The sequence below is a fragment of the Macaca mulatta genome, chromosome 1 (assembly GCF_049350105.2).
Source record: "Macaca mulatta isolate MMU2019108-1 chromosome 1, T2T-MMU8v2.0, whole genome shotgun sequence".
In the NCBI taxonomy this organism is placed as follows: Eukaryota; Metazoa; Chordata; class Mammalia; order Primates; family Cercopithecidae; genus Macaca; species Macaca mulatta.
The window spans coordinates 204699634-204721908 of NC_133406.1; the positions used below are offsets into that span (position 1 = coordinate 204699634).

General features: G+C 55.1%; 2 protein-coding genes across 3 annotated transcripts in view; one reads left to right on the forward strand and one right to left on the reverse strand.

The window, feature by feature from the left end:
- COL8A2 (collagen type VIII alpha 2 chain) overlaps window positions 1-15908 on the forward strand; it is a 33001-nt gene extending 17093 nt beyond the window's left edge. For both annotated transcript variants that reach the window (XM_001102808.5, XM_077963777.1), the window contains exons 3-4: window positions 10930-11132; window positions 11681-15908. In XM_001102808.5, coding sequence (XP_001102808.2) covers window positions 10946-11132; window positions 11681-13599 — 2106 coding nt within the window. In that variant the 5' untranslated portion in view covers window positions 10930-10945 and the 3' untranslated portion in view covers window positions 13600-15908. The remainder of the gene's footprint in view (window positions 1-10929; window positions 11133-11680) is intronic.
- Window positions 15909-17240: 1332 nt separating this feature from the next.
- Window positions 17241-22239, reverse strand: ADPRS (ADP-ribosylserine hydrolase). The gene is made up of 6 exons (XM_001110060.5): window positions 22012-22239; window positions 19839-19935; window positions 19353-19560; window positions 19085-19269; window positions 18649-18749; window positions 17241-18073 (listed from the first exon to the last, which is right to left on the reverse strand). Exons 1-6 carry the CDS (start codon window positions 22220-22222, stop codon window positions 17781-17783), a joined length of 1095 nt encoding a protein of 364 aa, XP_001110060.3. The 5' UTR covers window positions 22223-22239; the 3' UTR covers window positions 17241-17780.
- Window positions 22240-22275: the final 36 nt, after the last annotated feature.

Below are 22275 nucleotides of genomic sequence, written 5' to 3' on the forward strand. Positions count from 1 at the left end.
GAGGTTGCAGTGAGCTGAGATCGTGCCACTGCACTCCAGCCTGGCTCCATCTCAAAAGAAAAAAAAAAAAAAAGAGTGGTTACTCCATAGGCAGAGCAGCCCCTCAGTTAATCCTTTTTGCAGATGAGGACACTGAGGTTCAGAGGGTTTAAGTCACCCATCCAAGATCACCCAGCTGGTAAGTAGCTGTGCTGAAATGGGAGTCCAGGGGCTGCCTGGACCTAGGAGGGCCTTAGAGGTCTCAGGGCTGGGTCCCTGATAGGGAGGGCCTGAGCCAGAAGTGCCACTCACCTGTTGTGATGACAGAGACAGAGCCAGAAGGAGGAGGGGAGAGAGGAGTCAGGGGTAGAGACCCAGCAAGAGTGCAGAAAGCAAGGCTGGGGAGCAAGGAGACAGCAGCGCGGGGCGGGTGAGCAAGCAGGGCAGCCGGATCCCGTAGCAATGTCTCCACAACAGGAAGCGTCTCATAACATACCTGTGGTTTGGCCAGGCCCTGGGGCTGCCTGAGTGCCCCCACTGCTCCCTCAGCTGCAGCCGCTCCGTCTGGGGTGGGTGGGGGGCTTGGAGCAGCAGGGGCCTGCTCAGGGCTGCGTTTCGTCCACCCACACTGTGGTGGTCTGCCGGTCCGCTGGGAATCTAGCGGGTGCCTGGGGTCCCGAGGCAGCAACTCTCAGGCCCCCCTTTTTATTGAGACCTCTGATCACTCACCTGTGAACTGGAATGGGAGAGTGGGCAGGTCTTTCAATTCCATGCTACCACCTAGCCCTCCTCTGCTGGTCGCCCCTAGGACAGGACTGTTTCGGAGACCGGGACTGCTGGGAGGGTCCCTGCTAGCTGATGTCCTTTCGCCTCTTCAGGCATTGCTGGGGGCCTGAAGTGAAGGGGTCTGCTTCTTGCCAATTATTTCTGTTGGGGCCCATTTGCTGCACACCACCGCCACCCTGCCACCATTGGTCTGAAAGACCCCGGAGCACTCCCCACTCCCAGCCGGTCTCCTTGGCCTCCCTGGGAGGAGGCCCAGGCTGCCACAAAATGCTGACTTGGACGAAATGCTGTTTTATGGGGATTTGCTGAAAAGGGGGGAAATCCCCGTTAAGGACTTGCAGCTGTCCAAACACCGCGTCTACCCGAGGCCGCCACCGCGCCGTCCTCTGAATCAGCGTCTCCTGTGTGCGTCCCACCTCGGGCTCCGTGCCCCTGCCAGCCCTGCCTTCTTCCTGCCTTCATTTCCCAAGAGGTCACCAGAGAGGGTGATGGCTTACCCAGGGTCACAGGGTCACACAGTCAGTCACAGGCAGAGGCAGGCTTGAGCCTCAGAGCCCTGCCTCTGACCGCTGACAGCCCTGCTTGGCCACTGTTCCCCATGGGGAGAGCAAGGAACACACAGATGAAGTGTCCTCCCCTGCACACCTCTAATCCCAGAGCAGATGGTTCTTAGTTGAGGTCCTATGATTGAGGCCATGTGAGTGTTCCTCGATCTTCCCGTTCTAGCCCAGATGAGCCCCTTGGACCTGAGGAGTGGACTCCCTGGGCGAATGTGACATGTATCTGTGCAAAGCCGAGGAAAGGACTGAGTGTGTTTTTGGTGTGCCCTTTAAATCTGATGGTGAATTAAGTTCATCAAACACTGTGGAGCATCTCTGTGTGCCAGCCAAGCCCTGTACACGGCAGAGTGGGGGAGTGTGGCGGGAAGAGAGTTGGAGAGCTAGGGGAGGAAACAAGAGCGATGACGGGGACCTTTGGGTATCGGCAGGCCTCAAGGGAGGCGTCCAGCCAGTTTCCCAAGTGTCGAGAGGGCAGAACGTACCGAGGCCAGAGAGCCCCAGGAAGGCCAGCCTGTGTGCAGGAAGCCGGGGAGGTCAGGGGGCAGTGAAAAGGAGGCAGGTGGGCCGGGGGGTCAGAGGTGTCCAGGCCCCTGTGGCTCTGGTGGTGCTGAGGTGGAGGCAAACCGTCGTCCCTGGGCTGCCGGTTGCACCATTCCAGCGGGGATCGTTTCTTTTGCAGTCCCTTGAATAGGCTACACACACCCTTCTCACCGCTGTGGGCCAGTGCGCACTCCCCAGCCCCACCCAGATGGGTGCATGCCAGGTTCCAGCTCTAAGAGCTAGGGTGAGCCTCCCCTCAAGCCCACAGGCGCTTGGAGTTGGAAGAGAGACTCTTGTGTTTGCGTCTCTCTCTGCCTTGCTCTCCCTCCATGGCACTACATCAGAGTGGCTAGGAGCTCGGGTTTTTTATTTTTATTTTTATTTTTATTTTGAGACAGGGTCTCACTCTGTCACCCAGGCTGGAGTGCAGTGGTGCAATCAAGGCTCACTGCAGCCTCCAACTCCCAGGCTCAAGCGATCCTCCCACCTCAGCCTTCCAAGTCGCTGGGACTACAGGTGCACCACCATGCCTGGGTAATTTTTTAAATTTTTAATGGAGATAAGGTCTCACTACATTGCCCAGGCTGGTCTTGAACTCCTGAGCTCAAGTGATCCTCCCATCTCAGCCTCCCAAAAGTGCTGGCATTACAGGTGTGAGCCACTGCGCCTAGCTGAGCTCAGGTTCTTAATGGGCCTCTTCGGAAATCCCTGAGTCTCCTCATTTGTGGACTAGCACCTCTTGCCCAGGGACACTGTTGCGTGTAAAGCCTCATGGCGGTTCCTGACACTTGGTCTTCCAGCTGCAGTCCTCACTCAGACCCTCCTCACTCATGACGACACCTCTTTGGAGTCCTGGCATCAGATCTGACCTCAGAGAGAGGAACACAGTGCAGAATGGAAGGGTCTGGGATGCGGCAAATTCAGGGAGCCAAGAGGGTGGGTCAAGGACACTTGCTGGAGGACCCACATTACCAAGGAGGGAGGAAAGGTGGGCAGCTTGTGGGAGGGCCACCTGGGCTCCTGGCTGCACTTGGGGTTGTTCTTTTGGCGACCCGCTGCCTGAGCTCCTCGAAGCCCTCTTTGCCCTGAGCACCCTCCCAGCTGTGCCCTCCATCACTCCTGACCCCCAGAGGTCAGGGTTGTTCTGGATCCTCTTGTGGTGGTGTCATGACCTTGACCATGGGCTAACCAGGCCAGAGCAGCCCCTCCCCTCCCTCAACTTCCTGCCACACACTCTGCCCCTTCCATCTGCTCCCCCATCCCCCTGCCCACGCGCCAAGAAGAACATTCTGGTTCTGTGCACATGTGGGAAGCCCCTGAGCTCGGGTGGCCAGTGCAGGAGGGTCTTCCCCTGCACAGGAGAGTGGGGACGGTGTGGTGGTTAGGGGCTGGAACTCAGGACTCGGACTGCCTGGCCTTAGGCTCTCACTGTGATGCTTTTGGCGAGTGGCCCCCTCAGGCGGTTTCCTCATCTCTTGTTTTTTTTTTATTTTGTAATTTATTTTTTATTTTTTGAGACAGAGTCTCTGTCTGTCACCCAAGCTGGAGTGCAGTGGTGCCATCTCAGCTCACTGCAACCTCTGCCTCCTGGGTTCAAGTGATTCTCCAGCCTCAGCCTCCCGAGTAGCTGGAATTACAGCCACCATGCTTGACTTATATTGTTTTTGTTTTTTGTTTTTTGTTTTTGAGATGGAGTCTCGCTTTGTCGCCCAGGCTGGAGCGCAGTGGCGTGATCTCGGCTCACTGCAAGATCTGCCTCCCAGGTTCACGCCATTCTCCTGCCTCAGCCTCCCGAGTAGCTGAGACTACAGGCGTCCGTCCACCATGCCTGGCTAATTTTTCGTATTTTTAGTAGAGACGGAGTTTCACAATGTTGGCCAGGCTGGTCTTCAACTCCTGACCTCAGGTGATCCGCCTGCCTCGGCTTCCCAACGTGCTGGGATTACAGGTGAGCCACTGCGCCCTGCCTCCTCATCTCTCTCTGTCTCTATTTTTTTTTTTTTTTTTTTTTTTTTTGTGAGACAGGGTCTTGCTGCTGCTCAGGCTGGAGTGCAGTGGCACAAACATGGCTCACTGCAGCCTCTACCTCCTGGGCTCAAGTGATCTTCCTGCCTCAGCCTCCTGAGTAGCCAGGACTACAGACCCGCGCCACCATGTCTGGCTAACTTTTTAATTTTTTTGGTAGAGACAGGGTTTCACTATGTGCCCAGAGTGATCTCAAAGTCTTGGGCTCAAGTGATCTTCCTGCCTAGACCTCCCAAAGTGTTAGGATTACAAGTGTGAGCCACCATGCCCGACCAGTTTCCTCATCTCTAAAACAGGGATAACATACCTCACAGGCTTGTATGAGGATTCCATGTAAAGCATGAGGCCAGTGCCTGGCAAGGTGCCCCAGCAGCATTCCCCAGTGGGTCAGGCCTGTGTAACGTGGCCTCGATGGGTTCTGCCATCAATCAGAGCAAGGTGAGGTGGGCGGCCTATGCTGAGGGGAGGCTCTGGGCGAGGCCTCAGCTGACACTTAGACTCTTATAGTTGGAGCTTCCATTCCTTCCTCTGTAAAATGGGGGTAATAACTGCAGGATCTTCATGGGTTCGTTGAGGGGATTAAAGTGAGCTGTGGCCTTTGAGGCCTGGATCGCTCCTTGGCACACAGGGACAGATGTGTCAGGTATTACTATGATGCCGAAGCTCAGGAAGGTTAAATGACTCACCTGAGGTTACAGAGTGGGTTGGTGGTAGAACTGAGATTCGAACATGAGAGCTGACAGGTCCGTGGATCTTCTCTGGAGCCCTGCATTCATTCCCGCAAAGCTCCATGTGATCCTGGGCTTGGAGGAACAGGGACCTCAAGCCCAGACCCAGCCTGGCCCGAGCGAGGCCTTCTCCCCGCACACATCCCCAGACGCGCACAACCCCCCCTCGAACTCCGCTTGTGGCCAGGCACAGGTGCAGAGAGGTCCCTGCGGAGGGTGAGGGGAGCCCAGACCAGGAATTGGAGGGGAAGTGGGACTTTCCTCGGGTGTAAAAAACACCAAATGGAACCTCCTTCGAATAATGGGAGCCCACTCTGAGCCAGGCGCGAAATCTCTACCTGTCACAGCAGTTCCAAGAAGCAGGTTTTAACCCACTTATTTTTAATTAATTAATTAATGTATTTATTTATTTATTTTGAGGCAGAGTCTCATTCTGTTACCAGGCTGGAGTGCAGTGGCACGATCTCGGCTCATTGCAAACTCCACCTCCCTGGTTCAAGCGATTCTCCTGCCTCAGCCTCCTGAGTAGCTGGGACTACAGGTGCATGCCACCATGTCCAGCTAATTTTTGTATTTTTAGTAGAGATGAGGGTTCACCATGTTGGCCAGGATGGTCTCGATCTCCTGACCTCAGGTGATCCACTCACCTCAGCCTCCCAAAGTGCTGAGATTTACAGGCATGAGCCACTGTACCCAGCCTATTTTTTATTTTTTGAGGCGGAGTTTTGCTCTTGTCACCCAGGTTGGAGTACAATGGCACAATCTCGGTTCACCTCAAGCTCTGCCTCCCGGGTTCAAGCAATTCTCCTGCTGCAGCCTCCCAAGAAACTGGGATTACAGGTGCCTGCTGCCCCGCTGGGCCATTTTTTGTGTTTTTAGTGGAGATGGAGTTTCATCATGTTGGCCAGGCTGGTACTGAACTCCTGACCTCAGGTGATCTGCCTGCCTCAGCCTCCCAAAGTGCTGGGATTACAGGCATGAGCCACAGTGCCTGGTTAACCCACTTTGAAAAAATAACAGGTGGGAGCTGGGTGTGGTGGCTCACGCCTGTAATCCCAGCATTTTGGGAGGCTGAGGTGGGTGGATCACCTGAGGTCAGGAGTTTGAGACCAGCCTGGCCAACACAGTGAAACCCCCTCTCTACTAAAAGTACAAAAATTAGCCCAGCGTGGTGGTGTGCGCCTGTAATCCCAGCTACTCTGGAGGCAGAGGCAGGAGAATAGCTTGAACCCAGGAGGCAGAGGTTGCAGTGAGCCGAGATTGTGCCATTGCATTCCAGCCTGGGTGACAGCAGCGAAATTCTGTCTCAAAAAAAAAAGAAAAGAAAAGAAAAAAAAAAAAACAGATGTGGGTCTGGTGCGGTGGTCCATACCTGTAATCTCAGCACTTTGGGAGGCTGAGGCGGGCGGATCACAAGGTCAGGAGATCAGGACCATCCGGGGTAACACGTTGAAACCCCATCTCTACTAAAAATACAAAAAGTTAGTTGGGTGTGGTGGCGGGCACCTGTAGTCTCAGCTACTTGGGAGGCTGAGGCAGGAGAATGGCGTGAACCCGGGAGGCAGAGCTTGCAGTGAGCCAAGATCACATCACTGCATTCCAGCCTGGGCAACAGAGCGAGACTCCATCTCAAAAACAAACAAACAAACAAAAAACAGGTGTGGTGCTGTGGCTCACGCCTGTAATCCCAACACTTTGGGAGGTTGAGGTGAGAGGATCGCTTGAGCCCAGGAGTTCGAGACCAGCTTGGACAACATGGTGAAACTCTGTCTCTACGAAAAATAGAAAAAATTAGCCAGGTATGGTGGCGCATGCCTGTGGCCCCAGCTACTCTGGAGGCTGAGGCGGGAGGAGCACTTGAGCCTGGGAGGTTGAGACCAGCCTGGGCAACAAAGTGAGACCTCGTCTGTACAAAAAAATTTCTTTTTATAGCTGAACCTGGTGGCATATGCCTGTAGTTCCAGCTCCTCTGGAGACTGAGATGAGAGGATCGCTTGAGCCCAGGAAGTCGAGGATTCAGTGAACTGTGATTCTGCCTCTATACTCCAGCCTGGGCAACAGAGCAAGACCCTGTCTCAGAAAACAAAATCAAAAAAACTTTCTGGCTGGGCATGGTGGCTCATGCTTATAATCCCAGAAATTTTGGAGGCCAAAGTGGGAGAACTGCTTGAGCCCAGGGGATTGAGACCAGCCTGGGCAACACAGTGGGACCCTGTCTTTACGTAAAATAGAAAAAATTAGCCAAGCATGGTGGCACGTGCCTGTGGTCCCAGCTACTTGGGAGGCTGAGGTGGGAGGATTGCTTGAGCCTGGGAGGCCGTGGCTGCAGTGAGCCATGATTGTGCCAACTGTATTCCAGTCTGGGCAACAGAGTGACACTGCGTATCCAAAAACGAAATAAAATAACAGCTTTAGGCCAGGTGCAGTGGCTCACGCCTGTAATTCCTGCTCTTTGGGAGGCTGAGGCAAGCTGATCACTAGAAGTCAGGAGTTCAAGACCAGCCTGGCCAACATGGTAAGACCCTGTCTCTACTAAAAAATACAAAAATTAACCAGGCGTGGTGGCACATGCCTATAATTCCAGCTACTCCAGAGGCTGAGGCAGGAGAATCATTTGAACCCGGGAGGTGGAGGTTGCTGTGAACTGAGATCACGCCACTGTGCTCCAGACTGCACGAAAGACTGAGACTCCATCTCAAAAAAGAAAAAGAGAGCAGAATTCAACCCCTGAGCCACCTGTTTGCCACCTTGGCTTTAGATGCCTTTTTTTTTTTTCTGAGACAGATCTCACTCTGTCCCCCAGGCTGGAGTGCAGTGGGACAATCTTGGCTCACTGCAGCTTCTGCCTCCTGGGTTCAAGCAATTTTCCTGCCTCAGCCTCCCAAGTAGCTGGGATTATAGGTTCACGCCACGACGCCCAGCTAATTTTTGTATTTTTAGTAGAGACTGGGTTTCCACCATGTTGACCAGGCTGGTCACAAACTCCTGACCTCAAGTGATTCACCCACCTCAGCCACCCAAAGTGTTGGGATTACAGGTGTGAGCCACCGCACCGGGCTAGATGCTGGTATTCCTGAGGATGATCATTTGCCCTTCTGACTCACAATTCTGAAATAAATCACATCAATTCTGAGGACTTAAATTACTGCCTCGGTGAGAGGCTGTGTGGTGTATTTAAGAGCATAGATCCAGAGCTGGATTACTGGAGTTGGAACCTTGGCTCTGGCACGTAGTAATTGTGTAGCTTTGATTACCTCACACAACTGTTTTTTGGTTTTATGTTGTCCAAGACACTGCCTGGGATTACAGGCATTAGCCACCGCACCCCACCTGCATACAACCTTTTGTTCCCTCATCTGTAAAATGGCAAGAGTGAAGGCACATACCTCATAGGGTTATTGTGAGGAATCAATAAGTAAATGTATATAAAGATCCAACAGGCCGGGCATGGTGGCTCACGCCTGTAATCCCAGCACTTTGGGAGGCCGGGGCGGGCAGATCACAGGGTCAGGAGATCGAGACCACGGTGAAACCCTATCTCTACTATAAATACAAAAAATTAGCTGGGCATGGTGGCAGGCCCCTGTACCCCTGTAATCCCAGCTACTCAGGAAGCTGAGGCAGGAGAATCTCTTGAACCCAGGAGGCAGAGCTTACAGTGAGCAGAGATGGCACCACTGCACTCCAGCCTAGGTGACAGAACAAGACTCCATCTCAAAAACAACAACAACAACAACAAAAAAACAAAACAAAAAAACCCCAGCTTTATAGAGATACAATTCACACATCATACAATTGGCCCATTCAGTGTACACTGCAGTGTTTTTTTTACTGTGTTCATAGAGCTGTGCAACTATCACCACAATGATTTTTTGAACATTTTCATCTCCCCTAAAAGAAACCCTGGGCCCATTAGTCGTCACTTCCCATCTCCTCCTCCCCCAGCCTTAGGCAGCCACTGATCCACTTTCTGTCTCTATGGATTTGCCTATTCTGGCCATTTCATAGAGATGGAATCACACAACATGTGCATTCCATATCTCGCTTTTCACTGTTTTCAAGACTCATCTGTGTTGTAGCAGGTGTCAAGACTTCCTTCCTCTTATATATATATTTTTTGAGATGAGGTCTCACTCTGTCGCCCAGGCTGGAGGGCAGCTCACCGCAATCTCCACCTCCTGGGCTCAAGTGATCCTCCCTCTTCAGCCCCTGAGTAGCTGGGACCACAGCACGCCCACACCTGGCTAATTTTTTGTTTGTTTGTTTTGTAGAGATGGGGTTTCACCAGGTTGCCCAGACTAGTCTCAAACTCCTGGGCTTAAGCAATTCACCCGCCTCTGCCTCCTAACATACTGGGATTACAGGCATGAGCTACTGTGCTTAGCCTATTTATAGATATATTTTAAAATCTGGGGTCTTGCTATGTTGCCTAGGCTGGTTTTAAATTCAGGGCTCAAGCAATCCTCCCACCTCAGCCTCCCGAGTAGCTGGGACTACTGCAGGTGCACACCACCATGCCCAGCCTGTACTTCATTCATTTTCATTGCTGAGTAATATTCCATTGTATGGCGGTACCACATTTTCTTTGTCCATGGACATTTGCATTGTCTCTACTTTTGGCTGCTGTGAATATGGCTCTTATGCACATTCACATACAGGTTATTGTGTGGACATCCTTTCTCATTTCACGGATGAGGAGACCTCCTGCCCAGGCTCCCGCAGCTGGGAAGGGGAAGGGGAAGACTGCCTGGCCGGTTCCGGAGTCTGTGCTTCTTCCCCACCCAAGCTTTGTTCTCTGAGTTGAGCCAAATGCTGTGACAAGCATAGGTCAGGGCACAAAGAAGCGAGGCTTTATAGAGGAAGGGATGACAGCTTCCCAGGGCCATAAAAGATGAGTAGGGGAGGAAGATAATATCGCAGGCAGAGAAATAGCAGGCGCAAAGGCCAGAAGTATTAAGGTGCCTGGTGCCTGGGAACTTCAAGTTCTGGTTTACTGGGTGGAGGTGTGGGGAGGTGAGGGGTAAAGAAAGGGATAGCAGGCAATAGAGTTGGAGACACAGGCACAGAGTAGGTTAGAAAGGCCTTGAATGCAGGCTGGGCGCGGTGGCTCATGCCTGTAACCCTAACACTTTGGGAGGCTGAGGCAACCAGATCACCTGAGGTCAGGAGTTCGGGACCAGCCTGGACAACATGGCGAAACCCCATCTCTATTAAGAATACAAAAATTGGCCGGGCGCGGTGGCTCACGCCTGTAATCCCAGCAGTTTGGGAGGCCGAGGCGGGTGGATCACAAGGTCAGAAGATGGAGACCATCCTGGCTAACACGGTGAAACCCCGTCTCTACTAAAAACACAAAAGAAAGGAGACGGGCGTGGTGGCGGGCGCCTGTAGTCCCAGCTACTCGGGAGGCTGAGGCAGGAGAATGGCGTGATCCCGGGAGGCGGAACTTGCAGTGAGCCGAGATGGCGCCACTGCACTCCAGCCTGGGTGACAGAGTGAGACTCCATCTCAAAAAAAAAAAAAAAAAAAAAAAAAAGGCCAGGCGTGGTGGCACACGCCTATAATTCCAGCTACTTGGGAGGCTAAGGCATGAGAATCACTTGAACCTGGGAGGCGGATGTTGCAGTGAGCCAGGATGGTGCCATTGCACATTGCACTGGGAGAGCAAAATTATGTCTCAGAAAAAAAAATAAAGCCTTGAATGCTATAGTAAGCACCATAGACTTGATCCCAAATGTGTGTGGCAGGGAGTCCAGAAGAGCATCAGCAGAAGGTAGAGTCAGACAGACCTAAGACAAATCCTAGCTCTGCTTCCTCAAGGCCTTTGCTTTAGTTTTATCATCTGGAAAATGGAGATGACAATAATAATACTTTGTTAAAGTGTTTTGAGCATTAAGTGAGTTCATGTCCCTAAGAGCTCAGCCTAGTGCCTGGCAGACAGCTGGCCCAGCAATGGAAATGGGTGTTGACATCCAAGAGCTTTTAGCAGGGGAGGTCAGACTGCTCTAGAAGGCACGCCTGGCTGCAGAGAGTGACTGGCTGGTTTTGAGGAGGCGCTGTCCTGGGGAGGCTGGGCCCTCGGAGATGGTGGGGGAGATGCACAGCCACAGGCATGGTCTGAAGAAGTTTAGGAGGTGGCTTAGGCAGACCCCCACGACTTTGGAAATTGCTTGTGAATAATATCTAAATTCGGAATTGCTTCTCAGTCTTTTGACTAAAATGGAGTGTAATCTCTAAATTCTGATCTTTTGGTGACCCCGGGTCTGGTGCCCGAGGGCTGGCTTGATGACTTTCTCTGTTCTTCTCTGCAGCACGTCCGCGGACGCCATGCGGGGGACTCTGACACCCCTGTCTTCGCTGCTGCTGCTGCTACTGGTGCTGGGGTGTGGGCCGCGGGCGTCCTCTGGTGGCGGGGCCGGCGGGGCAGCAGGCTATGCCCCGGTGAAGTACATCCAGCCCATGCAGAAAGGACCTGTGGGACCGCCCTTCCGTGAGGGCAAAGGCCAGTACCTGGGTGAGAGCCTCCTCACCCCACAGTGCCTCAAATCGCTCCCAACCCCCGAATCCCCTGCCTCCCTGACAGCCATCAGATCTCAGGTGCCCCCCACAGCCCCTCATTCCTCACCAATCTTCCCACCTCCACTGTTTCTCCTAATACCCCAGAGGGCCTGGAAACGGGTGCAGTTGGCTGGCACAGGTGGTCTTCCCAGGGGCAGATGAACTGGGAAGTTGGGAGGTGGGGCTCTGCTCCCACCGGCTCTAAGGTGGGCTGCTGGTGCCACCTGGTGGCCACTCCACCTTCAGGTCATGCAGGGATGAGAGGTGAGAATCAGCCAGGCTCATGGAGGAGGCCCAGCCTGGGTAGGTTGGGTGTTAGGAGCCCTTGGTGAGGACACCCTGTCGCCCCCAACCACCCCCAAAGCCCGTCTTCCATGAGAGCAAGGAGGGGCAGCCCCATTCTTCCTCTCCCGCGTACCTCATACTGGAATGGGGAAGGGGTAGATGGGGTCCCCTGTCCCCACAGTTCAGGCCCCTGACTGCCCCCTTCTCTTTCTTTCTCAGAAATGCCTCTACCGCTGCTGCCAATGGACCTGAAGGGAGAGCCTGGCCCCCCCGGGAAGCCTGGGCCTCGGGGTCCCCCTGGTCCCCCCGGCTTCCCAGGAAAACCAGGCACGGGAAAGCCAGGACTCCATGGGCAGCCTGGCCCTGCTGGCCCCCCTGGCTTCTCCCGGATGGGCAAGGCTGGTCCCCCAGGGCTCCCTGGCAAAGTCGGACCACCAGGGCAGCCGGGGCTTCGGGGGGAGCCAGGAATACGAGGGGACCAGGGCCTCCGGGGGCCCCCAGGACCCCCTGGCCTCCCGGGCCCCTCAGGCATTACTATCCCTGGAAAACCAGGTGCCCAGGGGGTGCCAGGACCCCCAGGATTCCAGGGGGAGCCAGGGCCCCAGGGGGAGCCTGGGCCCCCAGGTGATCGAGGCCTCAAGGGGGATCATGGAGTGGGCCAGCCCGGGCTGCCTGGGGCCCCAGGGCAGGGGGGTGCCCCTGGTCCCCCGGGCCTCCCTGGTGCAGCTGGCTTAGGCAAACCCGGTTTGGATGGGCTTCCTGGGGCCCCAGGAGACAAGGGTGAGTCTGGGCCTCCTGGAGTTCCAGGCCCCAGGGGGGAGCCAGGCGCTGTGGGCCCAAAAGGACCCCCTGGAGTAGATGGTGTGGGGGTCCCAGGGGCAGCAGGGTTGCCAGGGCCACAGGGCCCATCAGGGGCCAAAGGGGAACCAGGGACCCGGGGCCCCCCTGGGCTGATAGGCCCCACTGGCTATGGGATGCCAGGACTGCCAGGCCCCAAGGGGGATAGGGGCCCAGCTGGGGTCCCAGGGCTCTTGGGGGACAGGGGTGAGCCAGGGGAGGATGGGGAGCCAGGGGAGCAGGGCCCACAGGGTCTTGGGGGTCCCCCTGGACTTCCTGGGTCTGCAGGGCTTCCTGGCAGACGTGGCCCCCCTGGGCCTAAGGGTGAGGCAGGGCCTGGAGGACCCCCAGGAGTGCCTGGCATTCGAGGTGACCAGGGGCCTAGTGGCCTGGCTGGGAAACCAGGGCTCCCAGGTGAGAGGGGACTTCCTGGGGCCCATGGACCCCCTGGACCAACTGGGCCCAAGGGTGAGCCGGGTTTCACAGGCCGCCCTGGAGGACCAGGGGTGGCAGGAGCCCTGGGGCAGAAAGGTGACTTGGGGCTCCCTGGGCAGCCTGGCCTGAGGGGTCCCTCAGGAATCCCAGGACTCCAGGGTCCAGCTGGCCCTATTGGGCCTCAAGGTCTGCCAGGCCTGAAGGGTGAACCAGGCCTGCCAGGGCCCCCTGGAGAGGGGAAAGCAGGGGAACCTGGCACGGCTGGGCCCACGGGGCCCCCAGGGGTCCCTGGCTCCCCTGGAATCACAGGCCCTCCTGGGCCTCCCGGGCCTCCGGGACCCCCTGGTGCCCCTGGGGCCTTCGATGAGACTGGCATTGCAGGCTTGCACCTGCCCAACGGCGGTGTGGAGGGCGCCGTGCTGGGCAAGGGGGGCAAGCCACAATTTGGGCTGGGCGAGCTGTCTGCCCATGCCACACCGGCCTTCACTGCAGTGCTCACCTCGCCCTTCCCCGCCTCGGGCATGCCTGTGAAATTTGACCGGACTCTCTACAATGGCCACAGCGGCTACAACCCAGCCACTGGCATCTTCACCTGCCCTGTGGGCGGCGTCTACTACTTTGCTTACCATGTGCACGTCAAGGGCACCAACGTGTGGGTGGCCCTGTACAAGAACAACGTGCCGGCCACCTATACCTACGATGAATACAAGAAGGGCTACCTGGACCAGGCATCTGGTGGGGCCGTGCTCCAGCTGCGGCCCAACGACCAGGTCTGGGTGCAGATGCCGTCGGACCAGGCCAACGGCCTCTACTCCACGGAGTACATCCACTCCTCCTTTTCAGGATTCTTGCTCTGCCCCACATAACCCGCGGGGGGCCCTGCTGCCCTGGCCTCCTCCTCTTTAGTGGTAGAGCGACCTTTTCAGTTACAAAGAACCTCCATTTAAAGAAAAAAAAAACCAAAAGCTGAACAGAGGCAGCCGTGGCCTTGGCCCGAGGAGAGTGACTTGCTTTCTCCCTGCATGCAGGTTGAGATTGTTTCTGGAAGGGGCTGGCCTGAGTTTCTTTCCCCCAAATGTCTGTGCAGTGTCAGGGTTGCACCCCATGGGCCCTGGGGTACATAGCCCAGCCCCTTGTGAGTCCTGGCCTCTGCTGGGCCCTGAACGAGCTGAGAGGGAGCTCAGCTCCCCACCCTGCCACCTGGGGAGATGGCCCTTCCCACTGGCTCCCTGATGGCACCTGCTGGAGGAATGGGGCACGGCCTCCCTCACAGCCCTTGGCTGGGACTCCTCCAGCTCCCCGTGGGACCTCCAGCATATAACAGTGGACTAAGGACTGTGGGGTTTCCCTCCAAGGGAAAGGGAGAAGAGGGGACCATTGAGGTGACGAGTGTGGACGCCCTGCCAGGACTGCAGCCCCCATGGTGATGCTGTGGCATCAGACATGTCCGTGGCGGGCACAGTGCCTGTTGCCCTGGGAAAGGGCAACCCCCTTTCACTGCTCCAGTGGCAGCCATGGGGAAGGCGGTTTGTGAGGGCTCAGGGCACAGACCTGGGGCAGGAGGTAGCTCTTCACATCCATCCCCGTTTCTCCTGGGCTGCCCCCACCAGCTTTGGCTGTTTAGCTTGAGGGCAGCACAGAGGCCCCTGGGACACCTACGGGCCAGAAAGATCAACCTCTGTGAAGTGTCTAGAAGTGTCTAGCACAGATGGTGGCAGAGGCGGAATCGACCATGACCAAACATGAGCACTCCTCCCTTTCTCCCCTTCTACCTGCTGCGGGCCGGGCTCGTTTTCTCATACAACATCGTTAAGAGGATCTTTGCCACCCCAGCCAGGTGTCCCCAAGGCAGAGCCCTCGTTTGGCCCTCTCAACAGGGTGCATGCGAGCTGGGGGATGGACAGCTCCCACTTGCTTTTCCTTGATAAGAACCATATGGTGGGTTCATCTTTGGGGGCTTCCTCTCCTTCCACCCTCCCGTTCCAATTTCCTGTTCTAAGCAGGACTAGGGCCCAGGAGGCTAAGGCTTGGAGAGAAAGGGTGCCAGCAGGTCCCTTTGGAATGAGTTGGCTCTGGACGTTTCTGCCATTTTCCCCAATCGGAGCTCCTCTGCAGGAAACGGGCAGGATGCCCCTCCCAACCCCTCAGTCCCTTGTTCAAGCTGAGTGGATAAAGCTGAGATTAGCGCTGGGCGTGGTAGACATTCCTGCCCGTGCAAAGATGGCCACTTTCCCCGCAACTTCAGGGCCTCGCGCTCGGCCCTCGCCAGGCCAGCCCCACTCCCTGTACCAAGTGTGAACTGGGGTCTTTCGGTCTGTGATCTTGTTGCACTGCTCCAAGTCTGGCCATGTCCAGGCGGTCCATGTTGAAATGAAGGATGGCTGCTGACTTCTGACTGGCTGAGCAGTGGGTTCCCTCAGGCTCCTTGCCGCCCCTCCTCCCCTGCCCACAATTTCTCCCAACAAAGCAGGCTGTTTGACTGCTCACTTCTTCAAAAGGAGAAATGAAAACCCAAATCTGCCCAAGTGACACTTGAAAAGGTTTTGGCTGGGGTTCCTGGTGGATTTCTTACTACCTAACGCCCAAGAGAACCAACTAAGGACTCTCAAACCATACCTGTTGGAGGTTCTTTGCTCAACCTCTTCTTCCCTAGGTCAAAGCCACTATCATCTGATGTGTTAGGGATGGGTTCTGATTGGCAGAAATTAATCAGCTCCCAATGGGAGCCCAGGGAACTAAGTAGGGTCCCAAGAAAAAAAATGGGAGCTATTTCACAGAGCTGAGCTTCTGCCGAATTTCATTCCTCAAGCCTTTCAGGAGGGGTGGTTGGCGTTTCTAAAATGTTTATGGGATTTGAGTTGCAGGTGTCCACTTAACTGACTAGCTTTGATAAACAATGTCAGATTTTAACTATGAAAACGACATTACCTTGTGCATTTTTATATTCTGATTCCTATTTTTTTTTAAGATTAAAGTTTAAATGTTTTCCACTAGTCATTTCACTTCTAACTTGGTATAGGAAGCTTAGCTCTCTATATACCTATCATGTGCCCTGTATCACAGAAGATCAGGAAAAATGCACTTGGGAATCAAAGAAAATGGAACTTCTTTTTGAAAAGACAAGCAACCGTGTTAACTATATTGACACAACCTCAATAAAACCTGTTGTATAAAACAGCACTGTGCTGAAACTGGTACTGACACAGAGGTATCTCAAGCCTCTGGGTTCTGTAAGGCGTCCAGGAAGCTCTCTGGGGCTCATGTGCCTGCTCTTAAGGATCGTGCACTCCTCACCAGCTCCCTAACCTGGATTTCTGTCACCACCACATCAGAAGTGCCTGATGCACATAAGCTGCCAAGGCCGTGCACCAGGCAAATGCCAAGAGGCATTTTAAGAAACCAAAGGCAGGTAGTGGCTGGAGCTGGGGGCGATGGTTCAATCTTTACTGGAATATTCTTGCAAGCGCTCAGGGGTAGTGGAGCATGACAGCTGGCTCAGTAGTCTAAGGGCCAAGTTTCAACATCTGATACAAATTATGAATGAAATCATGAATCTTTGCTCCTAAGGGCCGGGCTAGTGCCAGGAACAGTGCCGAAGACAGGTTGGGGGAGCTGTCCTGGGCGGAAAGCACCTGCTCACAGCCTGCCACGCTCAGCCATGAAAGATCTGTCCCTGGCGCTGGGGCTTCGGGTGGTGGACCTGAAGCAATCCATGTTTTGAAGAGTCCTCAGCCTGGCCAGAACCCCATCTTCACTGAAACAGATGTGCCCGACAGTGCTGAAACCGCAGGCCAGCTGCAGACTCCGCATGCTTGGCTAGCCACTAAGGCTGGATGCTCGGAGAATGTCCCTGGAATTTGAGGGGAGGCATCTTCTCCCTTTCAATTTTCTTTTCTTCAGAATGGATGCCAGTCCCAGATACTTGGGAGGCTAAGGTGGGAGGATCACCTGAGCCCAGGAGTTTGAGACCAGCCTGTGCAATAGAGTGAGATCCCATCTCTAAAAACATGCTGTGTGAAACTTCCTTGCAGGGAAAGGCTTTTGACTGGTCCCAAGACACAGGAGGAGGCACTCGGCACTCACCCACCTGGGGCCTGTGATGGTGCCCTCCTCACCCAAAGGTTGGTAGTCTGACGACAGAAGGGCCCTCCGGATCCTTCTACAGGGTTCCTGTTCCTGGCCCAGCTGGGCCTAGCTCCTGTTTGGGGGAAGTCAGGCTCTGAGAACAGAAAAATCTGGCTTGTTCTTACCCGCTGACTCTGGCAAAGCACTCGGCCCAGCAGCCTGGGCCCCTCTGAGTGATCTCCAACAGGAAAAGCCACCAAACCATGCCTGCTGTGCCCTTCCTGGCTGAACACGAAGCCAGCTGGAGTGTCTGGCAACACAGCAGCTCATGGCCGTGGGGCCCCAGCTCCTACGACGGTGCAGCGCACCAGAGTCACTAGTCTTCAGAGATCAGGCTGCCAGGGGAGAGTCCATTCAGGGCAGGAGAAACAGGAAACAATGGTGAGATTTACCAGAAACTGTTTATTGCGACTTCCACTGGAAGCTGTTAATAAGCCACATGGCAGCCAAGAGCCAGGTGTGACCTAGATCAGCTGGATGCAAGTGCCTGTCCCTTCATCCACACAACCTGCTGCTCGGGGGCCCTGCTAGGATGTGCTTGCTGGCAAACTGGCTAAAACCCAACAGGGAGGAATGATGCTACTGCTCATCATTTCCACCTCCCCACATCCCATGTCCAAGACAATACAGGAAAATGCCACAAGTACCCCAAAATAAACCTGCCTGGGTCCCTCCGTCCTGCTGAGGAGCTGGGAGTGCCCTACGGCTCTGCAGCAAACCAGAGACCCAGCACCAGCGAGGCAGCAGTCCCTTGCTCACTGTTCCAGTGAAATCCCCTGAAGAGACCCCAGCCCCACTGGTGTAGTCAGTCAGCTCCACAATGCAGGGAGAGTGGGGAGCCCCACTCAAGGAAGCTCAGGGTTTCCGACTGGAGCTGTAGTTGGTCCCAGGGGACCTGGCAGAGCCCCAACAGCTGTGGCCCTCATAAACTCTTCTGGAATACACGGTGCAGGCTCTGGGCCAGGATGTCTGTCTCCTCATAGCCTTCACAGCTTTGCTGCCAGCTCTCTGGCACCTGATCCATCCCATAGTAGGCACCAGCAATGGCCCCAGCCATGGTGGCAATGGTGTCTGTGTCCCCACCAAGTGAGATGGAATAGATGAGAGTCCTTTGGAGGCTATTGAAGGCAGAGGGGATCTCAGGGTCCGGCTCCATGCAGCGCAGGAAGCAGTAGATGGCGGTGGGCACCGACTCAAAAGCAGCAATGCCATTCCCTGTGGGGAAGCCACGTTAGAGGGGCTCCATGCATCCCCAGGCCTCCTGCCATTTGACACAAGTCAGCACTCTTGGCTTCAAGCAGGCTGTGACTAAGATCTCAGGCTCTACAGTTAGACCACCTGGGTTCAAATCCTGGCTCCACCACATACTGGCTGCGTGACTGGGAGAGTTACCTAGGGGACCGCTAAGCTTCCTGCTCTCAGATTCAACTCCTTAAGCAGACAGGGAGTAACGTTAGTAACTCTCTGACAGGGCTGTTGTGAGGATGAAACAAGACCGTGTCTGGGAAGCATTCTGCACAGCGCCCAGTACAGATGCTAGATAAATAAAATCCACTATCAACATTTTTACGACGAGTGGCCAGCTGCCATTTCTGGGGACGCTGATCCACAAGGCTGAGGGTGCTGTAGCTTCGGAGCAAGAAGCGCTGAGCTCAACCCTGCCATGACTCTGTGTGTCACAGCAGCTCAGGGTACAGTGTGACGGCAGGCAAGACTCCATGCTCCCCTGAGCCCAAGACCGACCCTGAAGGATGACAGAGGCAGAGACAATCCCAGGCAGGCCCACTCACCTAGCTCAGACACCACTTCCTCCCTGGTCACCGATGCCTGGTCTAGAAGCTCCCCAATCTTCTTCAGGCGGCTAGAGTACGGATGCTCCTCCATGCCCAACCTGTGGGTTGGGGGAGAGATTTCAGGGAGGTCAGAGCAAGCAGGGTGGCGGTACGGACAGGGGAGAGGGCTGCATGTGAGAACGAGCAGGGATGTGGTCAGGCTGCCAGCCAGGCATAGGTGCCCTGACAAGAGGTGGGAGAGGGCTGGGGGTGAGCAGGTCGTTTTGTTCTCTGGGACCCTGAGAGCCTTGAAACATAGACAGGATGAAGGGGCTTCTGCCCATGCCTCCCTAGGGTCTGCAATTAAGGAAGGAAGGTTTCAGTTTATGGCAATGCCAGAGGCCCCCTGGATCACCCACATCCCCACACCACACACCTCCAGCCCCATACTCACTCCCTGGCATCCAAGACAGACTGGGCATCACCCTCCAGCTCTTCCATGTGGCCCAGGAGTTGCTTGAGAAAGTGCTTGCTGGAAGACTCGCCCTGCAAGGCCAGGTGCACAGCCAGGGCCTGCAGGATGGCGCCATTGTAACCCAGGGAGGAGGCGTGTGTCAGCTGGGCCGAGAGCCGGGCAAACTAGAGAGGAGGAGACCTGCTGTCACAGAAGCCCTGCTGCAGAAGAGGAAGGGACAGCCCAGAAGCCAGCCCGCCCTGAATACCTTCTGCACATCCTGGACACTGCTATAGGCCAGGGAGATACCAGCTACCCGCATGGCACCTCCATTGCCATAGGAGCCTTTCCCGTTAAACTGGGCCCGGGCAGGCTCAAAGACATCACGACATTTGGGGTTCAGGAGCTTCTTGAAGACAGTGACTACTCCAGCACCATAGCCCCTGTCAGGGTCTTTCTTGTACTCCTGAGCAAATCTAGGGAACAGAAAGGGAGACAGAATTGGGATTTACAAGATGCCTCTAAGGGTTGGGAGAGAAGAAATCGAGGCTGGTTTGGAAAAAGAGAAAGCCTTGGGGGCCTAAGGAGCCTGCACCAGCAGTGCTGCTGTTTTAGCTTGGAAAGCTGTGCCAACCAGACACAGGCTCCTGTGGAGGGTGGGGGGCGCGGGCATGCACAGATGTCATTCCTCTGGTCAAGGGGTGCAGTAACTTTGCCCACCTGGTTTGCCTCAGCCCAGGACCATCCCCCTCACCTGTGAGCCATGTCCACCTCGTCAAAGGCCTCCTTGGCTAGCAGGGACTGCACCAGGGCCCTGGCCATGGCTGTGTCATCTGTGTAGTACAAGGCTTCTGTGGGGAGAGGAGGGAGGATGAGAGCCTCCTGCTCACCTTTTTAAAATTTATTTGGAAACAGAGTCTCACTCTGTTGCCCAGACTGGAGTGCACTGGTGCAATCATGGTTCACTGCAGTCTTGAACTCCTGGCCTCAAGCTATCCTCCTGCCTCAGCCTCTCAAGTAGCTGGAACTATAGGCACGCATCATCACAGCCAGCTACTTTTATTTTTTTTAGAGACAGGGTCTCACTCTGTTGTCCAGACTGGTCTTGAATTCCTGGGCTCAAGCAATCCTCCTGCCTTGGCCTCCCAAACAGCTGGGATTATAGGCATGAGCCATTGTGCCTGGCTCTGCTCACCTTTTATTTTAGTTTATATTATTTTATTATTTTTTTGGTACAGGGTCTCACTCTGTTGCCTAGGCTGCAGTGCAGTGGTACAATCATGGCTCACTCCAGTCTCGACCTCCCAGGCTCAAGGAGCCTCTTGCCCCAGCCTCCCGAGTAACTGGGACTACAGGTGCACAACACCACGCTTGGCTTTTTTTTTTTTTTTTTTTGCCAGGCTGGTCTCAAACTCTTGGGCTCAAGTGGCCTCTCCCAAAGCGCTGGGATTACAGTTGTGGCTACGGCACCCAGCCCCTACTCATGTTTTAGCGTTACCACATCTAAAATGACCTTAAGTCAGTTTCTCACTCCCATTCACTTTCCTGGGCCTGGGAAACCTTAGGATCTCAGCATTGGGATTTTCAGCAATTCTTTATTCCAAGTCAGTCACCATGTCCTGCTGCTTTCTATTTTATGTATTTATTTATTATCAGCCTACGTCATGCTTTGATCTGCTGATTTCTGAAGGAAAACTTCCATCCCCTTGTGGCTGCCATCCTTGCAGCTCCAGTCTATTTGTTTTTCTTTTTTATAGTCAGGATCTTGCCATGTTGCCCAGGCTAGTCTCGAACTCCTGGGCTTAAGCGAAGATCCTTCCACCTTAGTCTCTGGAGTAGCTGCATTACAGGTTGTGTGCCACCATGCCCAGATTGAAAATGATAGTTTCTGGATCCAGATACCCCCCTACTTCACTTATCTGTAGCACACCACCAGTGACCAGTGTCTTCATCTTGAAATTCTTTCCCTAGGTTTCACTGATAGGCACTCCTGCTCCTCATCCTATCAAACTGTTTCCTTCCCTAGCCCCCTTCCCTCCCTCTCTCCCTCTTAATTACCGGTGTTCTCCAGGGTTCTGACTATGGCCCTTTCTTCTCACTATGCTACCTGCTCTCCAGGAAGATTCACCTTCTCTGCTTGACCTCACACCTGCTACCTGAGCCGGGATCTGAGCGCACAAAGTTAGTCAGTTTTACAGGCGAGACAGCACATGCAAACTCCTGGCCTAGGGGAAAGCATGGTGTGAGGAACCGAAGAGCAGAAAGCAAGGCCAAGGTTGGTGGAAGACCAAACTGCAGACGTGCGGGAGGGCTGGACCACGTCGGACACGTTAAGGAATGTAGCTCTGAACTAAGGGTAACGGGAAATCACAGCAGGGTTTTAGGCGGGGGAGGAAGCGATTACAGTAAGGCTTCCAAAGCACGCCCAGCGGGGTGGAGAACGGGCTGGTGGTGTACTGACTCTAGAGAATCGGGAAAAACAGGTCAAGTCGGCAAGGGTGGACAGGCAGTCCCCGGCTTAGGATGGTACAACTTAAGTTTTTTTCGGCTTTCCGATAACGCTGATACGCATTCAATAGGCTCCTAGACGTCCGATAGGGCTGCGTACAGATAAAACAGTCGTCTAAGCTGAAAGCGCACTTTCCACTTCAGGTATTTTCAACTTACGATGGGTTTATCCACACCCTGCACGGTTGAGGCCCCGGTGCTGCCACGCCCCGAGCACGGGATGTTCGGGGCGAGACGTCTAAGGCCGGAGATCGCGCTAGCACTCGCTGAGCCCAAGCTGTCTGCGGGTCATCCGGCTCCGGCCCCGGTGCCCTCGACAGTCTCATCCCCACGCACCCCCGACCCGTCGCCCCCGGAGGCTCCGCGCCCCTTCGGTCTCCCACTAGCACGGCCTCTGACGTGCGCCCGGCCCCGCCCACCTGTCCGCTCACTCCCGGGCGTGCCGGGGTCCGGCTCCAGGCTCTGGACATGACGCAGGACTGACGTCAGCTCGACGGTGTCGTGGGCCTCGTAGAAGGAGCCCACGCAGTCCCCGAGCAGCGCGCCAGCCAGGCAGCCTCGGAAGCGTGAGAGAGAGCGGGCCGCGCCAGCCCCTCCGCCGCCAGCTACAGCCATAGCCGCCGCCGCCATCCGCGCGCAGGCCGCTCGCCACTTCCGGTGTCACCCTCGCAGCTTCCCTACTC